The sequence below is a fragment of the Thalia democratica genome, chromosome 2, assembly GCF_965202585.1.
Source record: "Thalia democratica chromosome 2, ktThaDemo2.hap1.1, whole genome shotgun sequence".
Lineage (NCBI taxonomy): Eukaryota > Metazoa > Chordata > Thaliacea > Salpida > Salpidae > Thalia > Thalia democratica.
In genome coordinates, this window is record NC_139166.1 from 74814627 (window position 1) to 74838191 (window position 23565).

Below are 23565 nucleotides of genomic sequence, written 5' to 3' on the forward strand. Positions count from 1 at the left end.
TGAAAGTAAAATATTTAAGTTTGCCGTTTTTGAAGGTAATATGTTTATATATTGTGCTTGTATATATGTAAAGAAAAGTATTGTATTTACAGTTTTTGAATTTTTAAAGGTAAAACAGTTAGTTTTGGTCGCAATTTTACAACTTTTCATAGGTAAATTTTTTGTTTATCAAATTAAAAAACTTTAATTATAAGATATAGTTTATAGTTTTTATGGCTTTAAAGGAGTAATAGTTTTTTATTCTACTTAAACTATTTTGGAAAATAAAAAAATCAGTTTTTCCGTTTTTTTAAGAATAAAATAGTTGTATAACCAAACCAGCTGGTATATTTTTTAAAAGTAAAATATTTATACATTCTGCTTAAAGAACTTTTGAAGATAAAATATTTATACGAAGCTGTAGAGTTTTAAGAAAAAATAGTTGTACATTCTGCATATAGAGTTTTTAAAGGTAAAATAGTAGTATATAAATGTTGTACAGTTTTGAATATAAAATAGTTTGATATGAGCTTGTACAGTTTTTGAATGAAAAATAGTTGTACATAAAGCTTGTACAGTTTTTAAAGGAAAAATGGTTGTACAGGAAGCTTGTACAGTTTTTTAAGGAATAATAGTTGTATATGAAGGTTGTACATTTTTTGAAGATAAATATTTGTTTATGAAGCCTGTTCAGTTTTTGAAGGTAAAATTATTGTATTTGAAGCTTGTATAGTTTGTAAAGATAAAATAACTGCATACAAAGCTTGTACAGTTTTTGTAGATAAAATATTTAAATATATATCAAATACATGCTTCAATGTATTTATAATTAAGCTTGTACATACATGCTATTTTGGCTGGTTTGATTATAAAGAGTAACAAAATTGAGCCTTAAACTAAAAGTTAATGTTTTAATTCATACTTAGTAGCTAAAAGCCCTTATTGGAAAAACTTTGTATGGTCATGAGTAAAAGTAACAATATGAAACTTATAATAATAGATATGTTGGTAAAACATTATAAGACTATTAAGTTTTAGAACTGTTAGTACGTAAAGTTTTGAGAAACATTCTACTAGATTTGAAAAAAAAACACAAGCTTAAGCTAACATGCATTTATTGGTTAAATTAAACTTGGTAAAGTTGTTAATTATTAATTCATGACTCAAGTTATATGTATTTAAAAAATAATGTTTTGAAATTTGAAATGTATTTTAAAGTGCTCTGCCACCAATTTTGTTGTAAAACTTCGATATATGTTTTCCAATCAACGTTATCTGTGTTTATTTGGTTGACTATTAGTTAGCATTTTGATTTAAAAACTACAAGAAGTAGAATGTATTAATAAAGCGTTTTGAAATAAACAGTTTTAAGGTTAAAACAAAAGTAGCTAATTAACCTTAAGTACAAAATCAAAAAAATTTGTTAATGTAAAATTAGCTGAAACTCATTATGCTGCGTAATGGCTATGCGGTTACTTAACAGAATACAGATATATATACACCTTGTTTTGTGACTAACCAAGTGGCTCGTTGTCTAGGGGTATGATTCTCGCTTTGGGTGCGAGAGGTTCCGGGTTCAAATCCCGGACGAGCCCGTTTTGTTATAATAAAATTTTATATATTTTAAGTTTTTATGCGCTCTTTATGTTGTAATCAAACGGTGTTTAATCTTTAGTAGTGTTATTACGATTTTCGTCATCATTATTAAAGATATTAGTATATATACACATGCAGGAACTTAGTTTTAAAATTGATTTTTAATAACTTGAGTTTAGACTTAAATGAAATTTTGTACATACAATAAGAGTTATATGATACTTTCGTTTTTACTTTGTTTTATAAGCAAAAAAGATACAAAACACCGTTTAAAGAATTGATTGCGCTCTAAATAGCTGTTACTTTTAATTAAGTACTTTTTAAATAAGAAATAAACGATAAAATTAACATAAACTTTTTACACTAGTAAACAAATAAGTTGTGAATATAAATGTATAAAAATAAAATACAACTAAATGTCTAATAATTAAACTAATGAATAAACCATCAAAAGTTTTATTTAGATTTATTCATACTTAATTTTATTAGCTTTTACTTTTCTCAGAAACATTATGGTTAGTTGATTAACTTTACTATATTTGTTCTATAGCTCATACTTTTTCTGCTATAATCAAAGTCTTAGTGTTTATATTATAAGTTTTTCTTTTACTAATATATTATTGTTTATTGAACAAAAAGTAAAAGCGCTCAAAATGTTTGGTCCTAAGACCTGGTGCACAAAAAAACCTTTCACTTATCAAGTCGCACACCACTTGGATACCTTTTAGCATCTTGTCAAGGACAATTTAAATGTTAGCTTGATATTGTGCCGCTTACACGGTAATTCTCTCTTTTTTACTTTCTTCTTTTTTCTCAAGCGAGTATAAATTCAACAATCTCGAGTAATTTAGAGTTCTTTTAGTTTCTACTGCATTGCAGCGGACTGAACTCAGTGCAGCTTTTCGCTGCACTTAAGTTTTAATGGTTTCAATCTTGTTGTCGAGTTGATTTCGATTTTAGAATACTTTTTGAGTTTGGTTTAAACATTTAGTTTTTAGCTTCTTTTATTCGAGTATTGTCGTCTTTTAAAAGAATTGATAGTTTGGTTTATTAGTGTAATGTTGTGCAGTATTTTATCATCTTTTCGTTTCGCAAATTCATTGTAAGTATAATCATTATCACAGATTCGAACTAAGTTCAAATTAGTATAAGTAACTGATTTATTGAACCTTTAGTAAATAGTAAGTAATTCATATTAGTTTATTTAAGTGGACTATAATTTAAGCATTATCTTGGGGCATCTACTATACAAGTTAGAGCGCACGTTGCGTAATAAATCAGGCCCCTAAAGTGTATAAGTAGAAGTGGTGATAGCGTCATGATGACCCGGACGTCCAGTTAATTATAGCTGTAATTGAACACAGATACCTTCATTAAAATTTTTACGTTTTTTAGATGGTGAAAGGGGACAGAGTGGAATAAACCTGATATAATAATAGTATAAATTAGATAAACTTTATGGCATTTATTTAACCTAGTCATCAGGTCTGTAAAATTTATAAAAATGAGTTTAAAATTTCTAGTTGGAAAAACAACTAAGTAGTTCGAGTTTGTGATAGATTTGAGTTGTTTTTTTCTAATGGTAATTAGTTTTATTGTGTTTAATTTTATCTTAAAGTGGTTTGGGAAAAGCTAATCGACATGTGTTAGAACTAAAATGTATTGGTGGTGTATGATATTATTGCAATTAATTGTTGAAGCGTTTTTCAAAGCGAATTTTAAAACTTGTACGAGCAAGTTTTAACAAAAGTTAGTCTTGTTTTTAAGTTGTTCCGCCGTTTTGTCAAATTAATTAAATATTGTTCAATCGTTTTAAACATTTTATCAAAAGAGAAATGTTCACTAAAAATTAAAATGAAATTAAAGGCTTCTAATAATAAAACTTTCTTATAACAAAAAGAGTTTTAAACGTCTAGAAAAGTTAGCAACTGTAAAGTTTAATTGTTTTGTTGTCAAACAATCGTTTTAATTTGAACTATAACGGATAAGAAACTTTTTAAACTGTATGTAAAAACATTGTTGTTTTTCGTTCGTCCTTTTGAATATATTTGTATGAGGTTATTAAAATTTGTTTTCGAGTGCATAATCGGTTATTAAAGTGAAATGTCTTAAATTTATTATGCTTAATTTAATTTTATATTTAGCAAAAATGTTATGTTCAAATTTTAAATTATAATGTTTACAGTTTTTTGATATGACCTTGTTAATTGCTTGTAACAAACTTTATTGGCATGTTTTTTGTTGTTTTAAATCTAACCGTACTTACAAAAAATAATTTTTAACGAGGTCATTTGAGCTATTAAATTTCTTACCCGGTATTTAAAATCTGAAAATAAAAAACAATTTTGTTTAAAATTTGTTAGAATATTAAAGTTTTCAAAATCAGTACAAGTTCACTGGCTATTATTTTACGAAAAGAAGTTTAAACTTTTGAGACGCATGTGAACGCTTGTTTTGTCAACTAATTCGTGTAAAATGTGAAATGATTTTTATTTTAAAGGTTGTAGAGAATTACTGTATATTGATTGGAGCCAAAAATGTTTCTCAATTACTTTGAAACTTAACAAACTTTAAAGTTAAAATATAAATAGACTAGTTGATTAATGTAATGTTGTTGCTAACTAGTAGCATATAAGTTTGTAAATTGAATTTTTTTATCTTTTAATGTTTTAACTTGTTTTTAAAATTGATATCAAGTAGTGACGTACATTCTAATTGCACTTTCGCACGAACGGCTCGAGAAACGAATCGGCGAGGAGCGGTAGAGGAGACTTATGTACGAGGTGAGGAACGAGGAGATGAAAGAGGAGATGTATGTAAAGACGGATCAGAGGATTCCGTAGCGCCAATAGACCGTTAGGTGAGGCCAGGAGACGGATTCCGTAGCGCCAACAGACCGTTAGGTGAGGCCAGGAGACGGATTCCGTAGCGCCAACAGATCGTTAGGTGAGGCCAGGAGACGGATTCCGTAGCGCCAACAGACCGCTAAGGTGAGGCGAGGAGACGGAATCCGTAGCGCCAACAGACCGTTAGGTGAGGCCAGGAGACGGAATCCGTAGCGCCAACAGACCGCTAAGGTGAGGCGAGGAGACGGAATCCGTAGCGCCAACAGACCGTTAGGTGAGGCCAGGAGACGGAATCCGTAGCGCCAACAGACCGCTAAGGCGAGGCGAGGAGACGGAATCCGTAGCGCCAACAGACCGTTAGGTGAGGCGAGGAGACGGATCAGCATAAACCGGTCAAACGACGTGGAGATGTACAAGGGCGGAGCGAGTTCTAGCAGCGAAGAAATTTTTTAAACTTTCTACATTTGTCTGTCATTTTGAAAACTATATCATACTTTTATTAATTTTGTGTATTTTAAATTAGTTTATAGAATTTTTCAAGTAAAGTAATGCTTTTTAAACTAAGGAGATAAAAGTCGGCGGTCGTTTTTCGTTAATTTTTCTATATAGGGAGTTTTAAGCATTCTTACAAGTGTTAATGAATAAAAACTAATGTTTTTTTTTTTGGAAAACCAAGAATAAATTCTTAAAGTACGAAGGTAAGAGGAGAAAATGTGCCGCTTACGCGTTAATTGTCTCTTTTTTACTTTCTTCTTTTTTCTCAAGCGAGTATAAATTCAACAATCTCGAGTAATTTAGAGTTCTTTTAGTTTCTACTGCATTGCAGCGGACTGAACTCAGTGCAGCTTTTCGCTGCACTTAAGTTTTAATGGTTTCAATCTTGTTGTCGAGTTGATTTCGATTTTAGAATACTTTTTGAGTTTGGTTTAAACATTTAGTTTTTAGCTTCTTTTATTCGAGTATTGTCGTCTTTTAAAAGAATTGATAATTTGGTTTATTAGTGTAATGTTGTGCAGTATTTTATCATCTTTTCGTTTCGCAAATTCATTGTAAATTTAATCATTATCACAGATTCGAACTAAGTTCAAATTAGTATAAGTAACTGATTTATTAAACCTTTAGTAAATAGGAAGTAATTCATATTAGTTTATTTAAGTCGACTATAATTTAAGCGTTATCTTGGGGCATCTACTATACAAGTTAGAGCGCACGTTGCGTAATAAATCAAGCCCCGAAAGTGTATAAGTAGAAACCCGGGTTAGCGACAATATTTAACAAACAAAGAAGTATCAAGAAACCAGATACTTGGTACCAAATTAGCTGTATTTAATGTTTATTTTAATAATCTTTAAGTCTTTTCTTTTAAAAATTTTGTTTAGATGGCAAAACTGCAAAATAACTTTTATTTAAATACCTTAGCTTAGTGCTAGCTTTAATTAAAAACCAGATTAGATGACTAGTTTATCAAACTTGTTATACAGTTTCTCTGAATTTGACAACTCTAAATTGCGTACTAAGTAGAAATATAACGTTCATTAAAGTTAACTAACTTAGTACCAGCCTAACATATCTGAACTCATAAAATATTATTTATCAATTCTATATTAGATCAGTAACTTTAAAATCTAATTAGACACCATCTGTCATATCCATCAGTGGCATTAATAATAAAACCGCATTTCCGCCGGGACTCGAACCCGGAACCTCTGGATTAAATGTACAGCGCGCTATCCATTGCGCTACGGAGACGACTAACAGATTACTACTTTAACGTAATTTATATTCATAATGTTAGTATGGTGGGTAAGGTTTAACTTACTGTTTTAAACAAACAAACTTATATAAAAAGTTTGAGTACGTTTAGTGCTTGAATATAGATAATTAGTGTGCAGATAATTTTTTACTATGTCTTTCTGTAATAAATTAAGATGCTTTTGATAAAAAATACAACGTGTTAACCTCAAATTAGAACTTACTGATATTATACTAAAATAAAATTGTGGATTTCAAATTTAGCCCTAATAAAATTTATCATCTAAGATCCGATGGTTATTTATTCTAACAATTCTAAAATACATTTTTAGCAAACTAGTTAATATTTTTTACATACTAAAATGCTTTTGAGATTTATTTTGTTTTCGAACTTATGCTAACACAAAAATAAGGAAAGTTTATCATTAATATATATAATATAATTTAATAATATATAATATGAGCTTTAACAAAAAACTAACCAAATTAAACATTTGGTGACTAGACTTTATAACAAGTCTAAATATAATTTAGCTTATTTTGTTATTATTAAGTTTTTCAGTCATAAAACTAAGTGTTTATATAAACAAGCGATTACAACGTTTTATAAGCTATAATTGTTTTAAAATTTCCTACAAGATAAAATTCATGCACTATGCCATTTTAGTCTTTAGCTTGTTTTAACTTTTTGTTTGTTTGATGATTTTATTTTGTTGTTACTGATGAATCACTGGTATTGTTGTCACTGTGAAACTGCAGTTATGCATAGTTTTATAAGCTCATAGTTAACTGCAGTTGCCACTGTGAAACTGCCTAAATCACTAGTAAGTCGTTTATTTGAAACAATATAATTTTCAAATTGAGCATAGTTTTATAAGCTCAATTGAAGTGATTTTAAACAAAGTACAATTATTGTTTACAAATATCTGTTTGATTTTCAACTTTCAAGCTTTAGATGAATCCGTATGTTTGAAAGTGTTTATTTTAGTATGTTAAAAAACAGGTAACTAAAGTAATATATTTAAAACTAAGACTTTTAAAACTGTTGTTTAAATCAAAAAAAAATATTTTTTTAACTTGTTAGGTGTTAATCTGTAAAACAAGTATCCATAAGTTTTGCTTGGTTTTATTGATTTTAACGCCCTTAAGTTTGTTGTAAATAAATTATCAGTATGCTACGAAATTATTTAATAAACTACTGATTTTTCCATTAGCAGCACTATAAGCTTCAGAAGACTAAATGTGACATAAACAGATTCTTGTAAAACAAAAAAAAAAGGAGACAAAATATAATTTTTAACACTAGAATTTCTAGAACTAAATTAAATAATTCATTCCATTTTTAACCTTATATTACGCTTTAAAACCACAAACAAATAAAACATTAATAATCTGCTTAGCTAAATGTTAGTGTTTAAAATAGTTTTTAACAAAAAACTTTATATTTCAATTTTGGTAATATTCAAACCATTGATTTCTTAAAACTTGTTATAAAAACATGCTTCTATGTTTATTTTAATAAGAAAATTTTATTATCAATATTCCATAGCTTACTTACTAGCAATTTACCAATAAACAACTAAATAAATGATTTAGTCGGCAATAAAACCAGTTTTTTTATTTATTTATTTTACAGTAAAAATACACAAAAACGAATGTAGAAGATTCTGTAGATTATTAAAAATATTTGGTAAAACAACATTGAATAGAAAATATAAAAATGTGTAAAATATAACAAACAAAAATTAATTTTAAGCACAACACTTGAACATTCTTTAAGGAATGTATTAAAAAAATTTATACAGCATATTGAAACTTTCCTATATTTTTATTTAGCTGTTAAGTGCAAAGTTTTATGTTACTTATATCTAAATAAATTTTATAATTTTGCAAGGCAAGGAGTTTAAATCAGGTTTCTGAATGTTATTTATAAAAAAAAACTTGTTTTAGTCAAGATAGAATATGATTTTTAACAAATACTTTGACATTTAATTAAAACTTAACTAGTGGAAGTATTTTAAAACACATAAAAATTAATATCTATTAAAAAGAACGTTGAAAAAAGTACTGAAACTTGATAAGAGAGATTAGGTTATGAAAAACAAAAAAAACATTTTGCATGATGAAAACTAAACGATCACTATCATTAAAAAAATTATTACTTTCTAAATAAAAATTATAAAAAAAGCAACAACAGAAACAACAACATTCTTAAAATTTAGGAATAATTTTATATAAATTTATTTTTAATTATTAGGAAACAATTCAATTTCACTTTCTTTAATCCGAGTCGTCCAGGTAGTCTTCGTCCTGGTTCATGGACCGAGACGTGTTTCTCCTCTCCATCCTGGTCAGCCACGCCTTGCAACCCGCGTCACTCGTCAGCATAACGGAGGTTTTCCCCTCGTTGCTACGCGCGTTGGTATCCGCCCCCCTAGCAACCAGCATCTCGACGATGTCGTCGTGGCCCTTCCACGCGGCCCCGTGAAGTGGGGTTTCCCCCAACATGTTCTTGGCGTCGATGTTGGTGAGGTGGTTGCCAAGCAACGCTCTCGCGCACTCCACGTGGCCGCCCCTGCACGCCCAGTGCAATGGGGTGTTGCCGGACGAGTCGGGCTGGTTGAAGGGGATTTTGGTCAACAGGCACTCCTCCAGGAACGAAATGTTTCCCCTGTTTTGAGAAAAGTGTTTTTGTTTTCTTGTATAAGTATCCATAAAATGATTAACATAATAACATCAGTGATATTCAACAGTTTATTTGATTACTACGAGTTTATCTGCTAAAGCTTTCAGTCAGGTATATTATTGTTATTATTGCTCACTAATTGAAACAGCACTTTTAATTTTTAAATTAGTGTTTTAGTAAAAAAGTTTTTATACCACAATGAAGTTAACATTTAATTACATTGATAAAAATAATTGGCTTTACATATGTGTTTTAAAATTAAATCTTAAACTGTAAGCTATTTACAAATAGCACTAGTTTATAATCAAAAAACAGAATAAACTAAGTATAAAAAGTATTTTTTTAAAGATGTCTAACACAGTGGTCGTCAAGCTAATCAAGTTCTGTGTACACCAAGCTGCACAAAATAAAATCGGTGCACCCCAAAATCTAATTTTAATAAGCGCCGCTAGTGGTGGGACTACGTAAACACTTTTATTAGTGCAATTCTCTTTAAAATTCATGGCTCAGTTTGTAGTTACGTGCAAACCGTTTAACAACTGAAGCTGAAAACTTTTATTTGATCCTCTTTTTAATTGACCTCTTTATTTGTTTTACCTTATTTTCACAATGATATTTTAGTTATATGGCTTTGTCTTACATACTTATTAATTAAACACTTCTCTGCAATTATTACAAAATCCCTAGTTTAGTATTTTTTAAATACTTTATTAATTACATTCTTAATCTAACTCTATGTATTTTTTTTTGTAATCGCAAAATTTCGTGCACCCCTAAATGAGTTTCGTGTACATAAAAAATTTTGTGAACCCAAAAAAAAACTTCGTGTACACTAGTGTGCACCAGTGTACACCTTGACCACCACTGGTCTAACATGTCATACTTAATATTTAAATTAAAATGCTTACTTTTAACTATTTAGTATATACTTAATACATAAATAACACTAACTTAAAATACAAATTAAGATTTTACTAACGGCTTATTTTTATGTGCTATAAGAACTATTTGATTATATATAGTGATGTACCGGACCCACAATTTCGGGTTTGGCCGGACCCGGATCCGGACTTTTTTTACAAATTAGGATCCGGGATTTTTTTTCAAATCGAGATCCGGCCGGAACCGGATATCAGACAAAAATAGCAATATCCGGCCGGATCCGGACCCGGATAGTGAGTCCGGTACATCACTAGTTTTTGCTCTGTTGTTCTACAAAAAATTCTGTGAAAATTATTATTACAAGTTGAAAAAAATTGATCACCCTATCTAATCATAACCATATTCTTCTATCACAGCTAATCTTATGATAAGTTCATAGTTATTGTAATCCAAAATTTTCAATAAAATTAACTTTATGATACTGTTGACCTTATGAATCTTTTCACCAAAAGATATCTCCAAAAATCCACTTAAGGCACACTTATGATAATTAAAGTTGATGTTATTAATTAATAAGTTAGTTCTTATTTTTTTTTTAGTTTACTCTCAAAATCTTCTTGAACAAAACTAACTAGAAAATCACAAAATATTGAAAACTGGATCAGCTCAAACTCATTCAAAAATCAGAATCTAAAAGAAAACTAGCCTGAGTTTTTCAAAAAATTTTAAAACTAGCCTGATTTTTTATTAAAAACTAAACTAGCCTGAGGCAACCTTAGATTTTCAAAAATTCCCAAAAATTTTCAAACTAGCAGGGTTGCTACTGTTTAAGTCAAAAAAAAACTAGCTAGAGTGAGTATAAACTAGCCTGAGTCAGAATGAGGTTTTTAAAAACTGAAAAAATTACTTTAATCTAATAATCAGTAGAACAGCTAGCCATAAGGTTAACAATTTGGTAGTAAAGTTTTTAATTTTACAACATAGGGAAAGAGTTACATTTCTGATATGTTTATTTCATAGTTTAAATTAAACAAATGTAAATTAGTCATGTGTACAAAATGAGCCAATCACTGTAAGTGTTTAATTTTAACTGACGAAAATGACTGGTTTACACAGGGTTTGTTTTTGAAAAAATACTTTTCTGTATGCTCTATTTTACTAACTAGATCCGAATGGGCCGAGTCTCTGTTAGGATCCGGCCCGACCCGAATCCGGATAGTTTTTTTCAAATTAGAACCCGGCCGGAACCGGATCCGGATCTTTTTTTAAATCGATATCCGGCCGGAACCGGATCCAGATCTTTTTTTCATATCAAGATCCGGCCGGATCCGGATATCAGACAAAAATGGCAATATCCGGCCGTATCTAAATTATAAAACTGTTTTTTTTTAACTATTATAGGAAGGTTTTTGAACTATTTATATACCATTTGCAATTTATTATTGATAGATTTTTCATTTTGTTTCATATTTTATTACACAAAGCTTTTCAAAACTATACGAGTTTCATTCTCAAGTGATAAATAATAAATGAAATTATAAAAAAAATTTGGTGAGTGAACAGCTTAAAAATTAACTTTGAATTATGACGTACGAATAAGTTCAAATAAAAACAAATTAGAGATTTAGCAATTAAAACTAAAGTAAAGGTGTGTTTGTTAATAGATTGTTAATAATTTTGCTTTTCCACTTAATGCTATTTGCGTATTTAAATTAGGTCGCTATTCCTCAATCGATAAGAAAATTTCAACAAGTAAAAAATTAACCGAACCTTTAATTGCATAATCGACTTTCGTGACACAACAGAAAAGTTTATTTATGATGCACAATGATGATTCCAGGCTGTAGAGTTCGCTTTTTTAACATCGTTTCAAAATTTAAAGTTTTAAACTATGTCAGAGTTTTGACAGGGTGTGCAATTAAAAACATGTTCAAATATTGTGCTATTTGATTGTGAACATCTTTTTAATTGCACACCCTGTCAAGACTCTAACACAGTTCAAAACTTTAAAGTTTTGAAACGATGTAAACAAGCGAACTCTACAGCCTGGAATCAATATAGATTGAGAAGAGCAACCTAATTTAAATACGCAAATAGCATTAAATAGAAAAACAAAATTACTAACAATCTATTAATTAACATACCTTAACTTTAGTTTTACTTGCTAAATCTCTAAATTTTGTTTTTATTTGAATTTATTCATACATCATAATTTAAAGTTATTTTTTAAGCTGTTCACTAACTAAAAATTATTTTCAACCTTCACTTTTTATTTATCACTTGAGAAAGAAACTCGTATAGTTTTAAAAAGCTTTGTGTAATAAAATTTAAAACAAAATGAAAAATTTATTAATAATAAGTATTTACTATAGTTATAGCTTTTTCACATCATTTGAAAACTAAAATAAGAATAAGTTAAACTAGAAATTAAAATACAGTTTTTATTGAAACTATACTTATATTTTAATTTATTAATGTTTTTTGCGGCTGTTTTAATGGTTATTTTATGATAAAATACTTGGCAGTAAAAATATCATAAAATATATTGACCAAGCAATAAAACCACAAAACAGTAAAAAATATGAGATTTTAACACTTGTTAAATAAAAGTTTTCATGTGAAAAAGAAGAGCTATGAAAACTTGTTAAAATATCAAACTGTTTTCAAGCATATAATATTTATTAAAAGATAAGACAAATAAAAAATGATAATAACTTAGAGTTTCAAGTATTAAATTTTCTGAAGCTTTAAACTATATTAACATGTTTTAGTCAAATAATTTAATGCTCAATGAAAATGTTTTGAGTACAACAAAACAATTTTTTGGGTTAATTTATTGAAAATAATTTACTCTTTATGAATTATTTTACCAAACGTATATAAAACAAATTTAGACAACTAATCTGTTTGAAATACAAAAATATAATTATTATAAGGAAAATATTCAAATATTTAAAAACCTTTTAGCAGCTTCGTGCATGGGCAGGGTCACAGTTGAGTTGATGTCTTCCGCAAAATAGTTGCTGGGCACCAGCCCGGTCTTCCCCTTCACCGTGGCCCGCCACCAGTCGTCTTCCGATTGGTCCACGACGAACACTCGCTCGTCCTCGTCGAACGACAGCTCGTCGAGCTGCTGGGCCTGGTACGAGTACAGCGCCTTGTACACCTTGACCATGCCCGGTTTGGGGGCCAGCTTCGGTGGTGGTTTTCTCGCCGACATTATTTGGTTTGCTTGCTAGTTGTTTAGATAAATGTGTCTGTAAATTTATTTTCGTTTGTTTGTTTTACTTTATGAATGTTGACAGTTTTAGTTTTGAAAGTTACTAGTTTTAGTTAAAGTCAATAGCTTTACATTTAAAAAGTTTTTCTATTTAGTTTGAACCTTCTAAAATAAAGAAAATTACAAACTAGAAATAAGAAAAAAAAGTTTGTCATGAAAATAATAGTTTTATCATTGAAAACATAACCACTAAGTTAAGTTTTACTAGAAAATTTTGTTTACTTATAAACTTGTATGGCTAGTATACATAAAGGTTAGTCTAAGCTCAAAAATACTGAAAAAAACTGAGTCAGCGAAAAAAAAACTTTATATGTAATTTTTAATTAAACTTATCTTTATTTATTTAAAGTACATAATTACGACGAATCAATTCCAGCAGTTTAAAAAGTGCTTCTTTTACAAATTTAACTTAACACAATCTACTGTAATTTTTTTTTTAATTAGAATTGAACATTTTTGTTCAAAAAAAAAAACATTCACAGGTCTCCTTAACCAGTAGTGATAAACATAAAATTTCTTAAAAATATAAGAAAGAATTTTGTTATTAGGTGTTGTAGAATTACATGCTATTTGTCCCTGCAATGTAAGCTTTAAATGTTACTATTTCGCTTTATTTGGTTTATCATACAATAATTTTGTTTTTTAGTTACTTGCTGTTAAATAAAAATGTACATAAAAAGATTTTCTTTATTATTTATTATAAATGATTGCATTTAAAAATTTAACTTTTAAGGTCAACTCTCAAAGTTTAGAAACTAAAACAAAAATGACCACGATGGGACTCGAACCCACAATCTTCCGGTTCGTAGCCGGACGCCTTATCCATTGGGCCACGCGGCCGGTCGCTTGCCATCTTATATTAGAGTATATGTATTTATAATAAGCGCATGAAATAGATATTTCATATTTTTCAGTGCTACAACGCGTTATCAATATATCAAATTTTAACAGGTCATAGTTAGATCAAATTTCAATACAATTGACAAGTAATATTACAGCTTTAAGTAAAAACTTAGTTGTATCAATCTTCAGTATTAAAATATTTCATTTCCTCTCTTTTTAACTTTTTTATTTATTATACATACATATAGATTTAAGAGAGTTTTCTTTAAGGTTACTCGATAAATTTAATTTTTATAGTTTTAATTTTACTTCTATTTTTATTTTACTTCATCGCTCTTTATATTGTTTTACAGATTTATTTTGTATCTGAAGAGCTGCTCTGCATTAAAACGATGTAATAAAAATGAAGTTAAACAAGAAAAGTTAGTGTATTAGATATTTATATTGCTCATCATATACAAAAAAAAATTTGTAAAAAAAAGTACAGAGCGATGAACTAAAATAAAAATAGAAGTGAAAATAAAACTATATTTATGAAAATAACTTTTGCATCTCTGTTTACCAATACGCTTTTTTAAATAGAATCAGCTGAAGATTAAGACAACCTTTTTTTGTCTTTATTAAATATATGTTCTGAAATTTTTAAAATCGCATTTTCCTATTAAATTATTTAAAAGCCCTTAAAGTTGGCTCTGTAGAAAGTGATAAAAATTAAATAATTACTTTATTTTCTATATATACATATATAACTTATTAAGAAAATGCAATTTTAAAAACTTCAGAACATATGTTTTATAAAGACAAAAACAAATTGTTTAATTATCTATTTTAAGTTGAACCAGCTGAAGACTAAAGACATTTTTTTTGTGTTTTTATGAAACATATGTTCTGGAATTTTTAAAATCGCATTTTCTTGAAAAATTATATAAAGTAATACAATATATAAGGATAATAAAAAATATTATTCAACCAAATCAATCTTCACAGATCCGGCTTTTACATATTTAATTAAAATGCAAAACTGAAAATAAAACAACAACTGTTTTATGTAGCTTTTTGCTACAATCATCGGCTATTTAAATTAAAAGTAGTTACTCAAATATAAAGTACTGGAATAAACAAATTACAAAAAATCATAAAATTATAACTTCAAATTTTTTCACGGGTTTTAGTGCTATAAATAAAATTACTTTTCTTTCTAAAGTATGTGTGAAATAGAGAACCAAGAAGTTATAGTAGTATTTTAATCATAACACAAATTTCTAATAATAGTAATATTTTTTAGTAAATATATTTATTAAGTATGGATATTAAGCTATTATCAATATAACTAAATGTCACAACTAAAAGTAAATTTAAATAAAACAATTAAAAGTTTATATACAATAAAAACAATGACAGGAGCGGGATTCGAACCCGCGCCTACAATGTAGACTGCGACCTGAACGCAGCGCCTTAGACCACTCGGCCATCCTGCCACATGGGAAAGTTGTTTCATACACATTATAAACCTTATACATCAAAATCAATTTCTGCCTGTGTCCAAAAGTATATTACAAATAAAATAGAGATATACGTAACAACTAACTTTTTAAGCTCCTTAGCTTTTTTTTTAGTTTTGCTATAATTTATGACTACTGACAGTCTGAAAAGTAAAAGTCAAATATAGTTGTTTTTTCTTTTGCAAAATTTTGCGAAATTAGTTTGTATATGATGTTCAACCTCGCTCATTGAATTAAATTCACATATGTGTATTTTTGGGTAGATAAAAAAGTAATAAAGTAATAGCAAAATAAATTAAGTTAAACTAAAATTTTAAGCAATATTACGTCATTAAATTACCTAGTCAAAGTTAGAAACGTCTAAGATGCAAAATGCAAGTATATATAATTGTATATTTATATATAAAAGAATTTTCGCTAAGCTTATTTTTGGACTTATAAATAGTTTATCATAAAATGTACCATTCCAAAAAAATTACAATTGTTTTATATATGCTTTTGCATATTATTTTCAGCTATTTGAATTCGAAATATTTCGAAAGTAGATAACATTAGTTGATTACATAAAAAGCAAAGACCATTATAATCTTATCTTAAAGTTTAATAAATTTTGAAACTTGGAATTTTGTGGTTTTGTAACTTTAGTTATTTGTTTCCAACAAAATTAAATTTTTGCACTTATATGCATTTTGTGCAAAATTTCATAACTACGACAAAATGTTATTTGCTTATTTTTGTAACTTATAAACTAATTCTATGTACATTTGACTTATTTTATTTTTAAACACCTAAATATTGAATGTAAAGCGTTTTCTAAACATGTGTACTGTTTTTTTTTCGAATGTTTTTTTTCTAATAAATTATATATAACTATGTTTGTTTAACTCAATCAATCTTCAATAAGCTCGGTTTGAAGGAATTTAGAATATTATTTTTAAATTTTTAAATTAAATTAAAATAGTACAATTGTTTCATATAACGAAAACATATTTGTTGTTTAAACGTTATACAAGAGGTTTGCTTAAAAAAGAGTAGTGAATTTTCATTGTTTTGCATACATATAAGAAGCAACAGCCGTTGTATATGCACTGAAAGACAAGAGATGCCTAAATAAAAGAAGCAAGTTTGTATCGTCTTGTAGACATATAAAAAAAACGCTTTTAAAGTTTAAAAGTTTTAATTTCATCTTAAAATAATCTAAATTTCAATTCGTACCTTAATTTTATCTTTATCTCTTTCAATTATCTGTCGTAGTATATATTTACTCACTGAAGTTTTATGAATTTTTGCCAGTTTATTGTCAATTGGTAAATTAATTTTTGCACAAGCCGTTTTATGCTAAATTAATTTAACTTTCATTTGTGTGCTTTGTTTTGTGCTTTATTTTAAACTTGTTTTGAAGCTGATGAGTGCATAGGCACGAAACTCGAGTCCTTAGAGTTTTACATCTTGAAATAAACTTTTATATAAATAAAATAAGGTTAATGTTCAAACTTGAACACCTTCTACTGAGCCCACTTGAAGGGCTTTTAAATAATTTATTGAAATGACGATTTTAAAAGTGCTGGAACATGTGTTTCATAAAAACAAAATTGTCTCTAATCTTCAGCCAGTTCAACAGTTCAAATTTTAAATAAAAAGCACTTTGGTAAACAAAGATGCAAAAGTTTACAAAAAAACAAAAACAATATGACGTAAGAATTGAACATTATATATATATATATATATTACACAATAAAAAAAAATACTCATACCATTAAGAAGTAGTGTCTAGTGTCTACATGTATTTAGATTCTCAAAAACCTATTATTAAAACTAAGCTAATTTATTATTTACAAAAAACATGGCCAGTAAAGGGGTCATACCCGCGACATTCGCGATGTTAGCACGGCGCTCTAACAAACTAATCTAAGTATTTAATTTTTACCCATTATAAGTGACGTATATTAAGATATTGTATGACAATTATAACGGCTTTTTGAAAGTGCCTTAAGTTATGAACGTTTTATTTGATACACTTCTATAAAGTAACGACCTGTTACTAGTATGCAAAAATAATATGTTTTAACTACTATCCATCAAATTTTACTAGTAAAGCTAAATTAACAGTGTCTTATAAATATAAATTATAATGTGGTAAAATTATATTATTTTTTTTTTTCATTAATAAACTGAGCGGTTAAAGTTAGTAAAAAAAAACTATTAAACTTGTAAGTATTTTTAGCTGTAAAAGTTTTATATTATCCAACAATGTTTTTGACTATAAAAATTTCAATAAGTTACTTACTTAAAAACTTTACAACATGTGTATTGATTTGTTTTTAAGTTTTAATCAAGTAAATTAAACAAGTATTTCGAAGGAAATACTTTTACTTTCAGCAATAATTTTTTACATAACTCAAACTTTAAACTAAATATTGAATTTACAAAATGAACCACTTTTTACTTAGCTTGTGCCAAAAAGGTGAAGTTGAGAAGCAAAAACAATAAATTTGATTTAAGTACACTTCTTCTGTTGGTTTTCTGTACCAAATTTTTTTTAGTTCAAAACTATTAGAAATGGAAATTATAAAGGTAAGTTGAATTTAGGTATTTAGTTATTTAAAAAACTAGCTTTATTGAAATTAACTACTTGATATTATATTTAAATTTAGTTGTTTGATTAAAAAAACTACCTAATTTGATTAGATTCATACACATTTATGATTTATATTTCTGATAAAGAATGATAATTTATAATAATGTAAAGAAAGTTAATTATTGCAAGTGCTTAAAATTTTAATATAAAATATGTTATACAATTTATATAATAACAGTCTAAACCAGTGGTCGGCACGGTATTTCGAATCCGTGAACCCTAAATCTCAAAATTAAAATTCTGTGCACCCCACTTCGCACTCATTAGCGCCGCTGGTGTTCAAGAATGTGTAAAATATTTTAATCGATTTTTTACTAACATTTCGGTAACACCCACTTAATTTTAACCCGCTGACTTTGAAATTACCAGTTACCCTATGTTTTTGCCATTTTAAAAATCTTTTAATATCAGTTATCTTATATTATTTTTACAATATTTTACTTGTATCACCCAGGTCTAAAATACTAACTAGATTAATTTAATTCATTACCACAACCCCAATTAACAATCAGTAGTCTTGGTACTTTTTTTAAATGATAAATTTAAATATATAGTTAAACTAATTTAATGACCTATTATTAAGCGATTACTATCTGTGTTTTAAAAAGGTATTGCCACAAACAAATAACGATAAAAATTGACAAAAAAAAAGACATGAAAAATTATCACTGCAAAATCCGGTAGTTGATCTGGAACTGGGTGGGTCTTGTTGCTAGAACGGTATTGATCAAGCCTAAAAATATTAGGTTTTAAAGTTAATGCTTAATATTCTTCAGTCTTAATGAGATTTATTGAACAAAGTTGCTGAAATTAATTTTTGGTTGAAGGACCTGGATACACAAAAAGACCTCTCGGTCATCGAATTGCATACCCAACTTTTATCAAAATTATAATGAGCTAAAAAATGAAAAAGAATAAAACTTTACAGTTAAAATTTAAACTCTAAAAAAACTTGATGAAAATCAGACTATTAAAATTTAAAACTATAATTATTTTTTATTAATAACAAACATAAAACAAAAACTGTATAATGGTATCTAACATGTAAACAAATAAAATATATATTGAATTTTATGTCAAAAGGTAAGTTTTAACCTGAAATGTTTTAAAACTTGATTTTATCAATAATTTAACCTTTTATATGTCTTTTTTACAGAAAAAAACAAAATTAAATATATTTTTAGTTTTAAAAAGTATGTTTTGGAATTTAGATTCTACTATCAAATTATTTTAACTTATTAAAAGAAGTAATAATAAAATGAGCTATAACATTAAAAAAAGAAAACTACAATGTTCAAAAGCAAAACAAAGCTTTATCAAATAAAAACAAATGTTTTTTTCTAACTAAATAAAATTTTAATGATTATAAATTATAACAATTGAGTTAATGTAATTTGATATAAATTAAAATATTAATAATTAGATTTATCTCAAGAGTTATTTTACACTTATAAAAATAGGTAAATAATTTTTGTATAATTTTAAGATTACATTCAACATTAATAGAAGAGACATTGACTTGTAATTTTTTAGTGTAATATAAGAGACTATAATACCAAAAGACCTATTATTCTAAAACTATCTTACCAAAATGAGCTGCTTGTTGGAACTGCTACAGGGTTTTGGTTCAACTTGTCTGGCAATTTCTTCAAATCGAGGTGTGATGTCTCTTTCCAAAGCTCCACGCATATAAGATAAGTCTTATCTGTAAGTTATCTTTCAAATGTAAATCTCATTTATTGTTGAAAACTTTCTTTTATACAAGTTACATATACCACTCACCTTCTGTTAAATAAATATACAAATAATTTGAAACATTTTTTTGTTTGAGTACTGGTTATTTTTTTTTCTTATGTATAAAATTTAAGCAGAAGAACAAAAACTAACTAGTCTTTAAAAACTAAATATTGTTTCAAATTATTTGTATATTTACTTATCAGAAGGTGAATGGTATATTTTTTGTCTTGTTTATGGTATAAATCAAAACCTATTAAAATATATAGAACTTAATTATTACAGGGTTGCAACTAGTTGTTTCAAATTTTTTTTCAGGGTTTTACAAATTTCTTCCAGGTTTTCAAAAGCACACATTTTTGAGTCTATTTTTAGTTTGAAATTAGATTTAAGGCAAGAAATTGTGTTAAACAGTATCAATACATTGAAAATATACTGTAAAAATATTTTTGATGGTGCCTAAATTTTATTTATATGATAGATTTTTTTAGTAAAATCGAAATTTTACTACTGAACATGTGAAAATTGCTTAAATTCCAAGTTTTTTTAGTGATAATTGTTTGAAATTCCAGGTTTAAAGCAAAATTTCTCAAATTCCAGGTTTTGCCAAAAAAAATTTTGCCAAAATTGTCAAATTCCAGGTTTTTCAAGGTAAAGTGGCAACTCTGTTATTATTAAAACATTAATGATGTATTTCCATGTATTTTAATTTATGTTTAAGATACTGAAGTTAAGAAAAATTTTTTAAACAACCTGGATTTCTTTAAAATCCTTACTATTCTTGTTAAAAGAAATCTCAAAAAATATAAAATAAGTCTCAGTTAAAATTTAAAAAGGGTGTAAAGAAAAATATTTTTTGAGTTATCATGATTTTTTTACTTTTAAATTAGATAACAAAAAGTGATATGACTAACAAATATCTACAAATAGAAAACATTTTCAATAACTTAAATACTTGACATTTAAAGTAAAACTTGTCATAAAAAGTAGCTTGAAGTTAAGAAAAATTACCAATCTAGCCGGAAATTTGCTAGGGCTAGGGAATTAAAATAAACTTGTATCATTCAGCTAGAGCTTTTCAATGAAGTTCAAACTATACCAAATGTGTGACATGACTGTATTTATTCTTCAAACCTATTTCTCCCTAATTTATTTTATGGCCTATTTAAATAAATTGCGAGGACATTTAAAATTATATAAAACTATGAATAAAAGAACTATCAGAAAAAACCAATTTGAAACAATATTCAAGTAAGTTAAAATTGTAATTTTTTTTTAATTAAATTTTGTTTATATTTTACACATAAAACTTGAAATGTTTGGTTAATAATAGATTTTTCTATTAACAATAACTACTTACAAAATACTGTTAATGATGCTTGATACCTAAAAACCTAACATAAAAACAAAATAACTTGCTTCAAACAAATGAGAATAAAACATCTACAGATAAAATAAGGCTAGATATATTAAATCAAGCTAAAGTTACAAAGAAAATAAATACCAGCTCAGTCAGACTATTTTCTTTGTAAAAATTCTAAATAAAACTAAGTTGACCTCAGTTCTCCTAGAACTTTTAGTCTAACTGTAAAAAAGTAATAAAGACTATGAAACAAACTTAATTTTGACAGATATAATAACTTATACTTAAAACATTGTCATGTTTGTGGTAAAAAAAACTATTAACAGGGTTGCTATTACTAAGGTTGCCAAATGTTTTTGTCAAATTTTCTCCAGGTTTTCTTAATTACCTCCAGGTTTTCAAAAGTACACATTTTTGAGTATAATTTTATTTTAAAGTTAGTAAAAAGTTAATAAAAAAACTGTGTTAAATAGAATAAAGACATAGAAAGCTTATTAATTTTTTTTTTGATGATGAAAAAAAAATTTGATGGTGAAAAAATTTTTGATGATAACAAAAGTTTAATCTATATGGTACATTTTTTCTGACAATCAAGATATTTTTGTTTAAATGTAAAAATTGTTTAACATTCCAGGTTTTTTAGTAAGTTTTGTTCAAATTCCAGGTTTTTTTTCCAAAATTTCTCAAATTTCAGGTTTTTAGCCTAAATTGTCAAACTCCAGGTTTTTCCAGGATTTTAGGCAGCCCTGTAAAAGTTATTATTATCAAGGCCAAAAATACTCAGTAGAAAAAAGTAAAATTTCTTTCTTAGTGACCAAATAAAAGTGTAGTCATTTATCTTTTATTTTAAATTACAAAACCAAAAATTATGTGGTCAACAAAAATAAATTACAAACAAAAAACAAATTTGAAAACTCAATTATGTCATTAAAATGAGTCTTAAAAACTAGCATTAAATTTGAGAAAAGTTACCATACTAGCAAAAATTTTTAATGAGACTTTAACTGAACTATGGTCAACCAGAGTTTAAGTATTTTAAATTTTTAAATTAAGTTTGACACTATTACATTTCAACGACTTTTAAAGTCAGAAAATAAGTCTGAGTGACTAAAGACTAGACTTAGTACACTAGCTAGCCTTAAAGAGTGGTATATAAGCAAAAAATAATTTAAATTACAATGAAAGTTCGACATTTATAGATATTGAATTTTGTAATATTAACAATTAATTACAAACTTTAAAAATTTTAAATAAAGCAACAGTTGAAGATTTTTAAAAGATATCAAAAAACCAAAGATTTCAAGAAATTTATAACTAGTCTCAGTCATGTTGAGTTTTGGTAAATATTTTATACTAGCCTCAATTGTTTAGGTTTTTCATAATTTAAAACTAGACTTAAAAATTCTTAAAGAGCTAAGTATGTGTCAGCCCTGATTTTATTGACCTTTCCTATACTTTAATTTTATTATAAGTAAAACATAATTGAATTTTTTTGGCCTAACAGTTTTTTTTTTAAACATTAGTTGTTTAAGCTGAATAATATAGTGATTTTTAATGTAGCAAAACGCTTTTGAACATTATTAGTTAATAAAATTGAACATTAATAGAATACTAACCGCTATCTTGTTTTTAGATTCTATGAGATTTGCTTGCTCCAGTTATTCTTGGGGTGGCTGAAGGTGGAAGAGATTTTACATAATGTAACAGAATAGAACTAGGATAGTACGAAAATGGTCGTTTTATTAACATGATGTATTAACAAAATGGTCAATTAGATATCAAGGTTTAAAATATCTTAAATGAAGAAAGTTTAAAAAAAAAAAACTTTAATTTAGTTTCTGCGCGAAAAAAAATTCATGTACCCTAAAACAAGTTTCATGCACCCCAAAAATCTCATGCACCCTAAAATAAATTTCATGTACACTAGTGTGCACCAGTGTACACCGTGCCGACCACTGGTCTAAACAGTCTTATAACACATTTCAATAAATGTGGAATTTTTTTTTGTAGCTAGTTTAGATCTTTGATCATTACTTTTCAAGGAAGTTAAAAGTTTATAAAATATTTGTAAAACCTTTATTGAAAAAAAAAACTGTTATTTTTAAATGACTTTATTGTGTTTAAAAAAGGGTTTTCTTTAAAATTTTGATATTATCAAACAACTTTGCATAGCTAATAAATTACATTAATATTACCCTGTTGTGATCAAATTCTAAATGTTCAAGCTCTAACTGCTTAGATGTGTGTTATAAATTATCATTTTTTAACTTATTGTGTAAGATATTGAATAATATAAAGCATTATTTTTTATAAGCATATCAAATAGGTTGAATAAACTACAGTAGTATATTAAAAATATGCATACAGTTTTCATATTGTACTCAAAAATACATGAGTTTATATTTTTGATATTTATTATTTTATTTTGAATTATTGGTTATTAATGGTTACATTAGTGTAAGCA

The 23565-nt window shown here is 27.1% G+C and overlaps 1 protein-coding gene and 2 non-coding genes across 3 annotated transcripts; all 3 read right to left on the reverse strand.

The window, feature by feature from the left end:
• Positions 1-8453: 8453 nt before the first annotated feature.
• LOC145828941 (osteoclast-stimulating factor 1-like) lies at positions 8454-12988 on the reverse strand. The gene is made up of 2 exons (XM_082936686.1): positions 12702-12988; positions 8454-8844 (listed from the first exon to the last, which is right to left on the reverse strand). The coding sequence occupies exons 1-2, from the start codon at positions 12959-12961 to the stop codon at positions 8454-8456; spliced, it is 651 nt and encodes a 216-aa protein (XP_082792812.1). The 5' UTR covers positions 12962-12988.
• An 800-nt stretch (positions 12989-13788) lies between these two features.
• On the reverse strand, positions 13789-13861 carry Trnar-acg (transfer RNA arginine (anticodon ACG)). The gene has a single exon. It is a non-coding gene; the product is annotated as a tRNA-Arg (tRNA).
• Positions 13862-15259: 1398 nt separating this feature from the next.
• Trnal-cag (transfer RNA leucine (anticodon CAG)) lies at positions 15260-15342 on the reverse strand. Its single transcript has one exon. It is a non-coding gene; the product is annotated as a tRNA-Leu (tRNA).
• Between the last annotated feature and the right edge of the window lie 8223 nt (positions 15343-23565).

What these genes read in the sequence shown, in the direction of transcription:
- LOC145828941 (XM_082936686.1), bottom strand. Translation starts at nt 12,961, where the DNA reads ATGTCGGCGAGAAAACCACCACCGAAGCTGGCCCCCAAACCGGGCATG. An exon ending in ATGCACGAAGCTGCTAAAAG is followed by an intron (nt 8,845 to 12,701) that starts GTTTTTAAATAT and finishes TTCTCAAAACAG; the next exon opens with GGGAAACATTTCGTTCCTGG.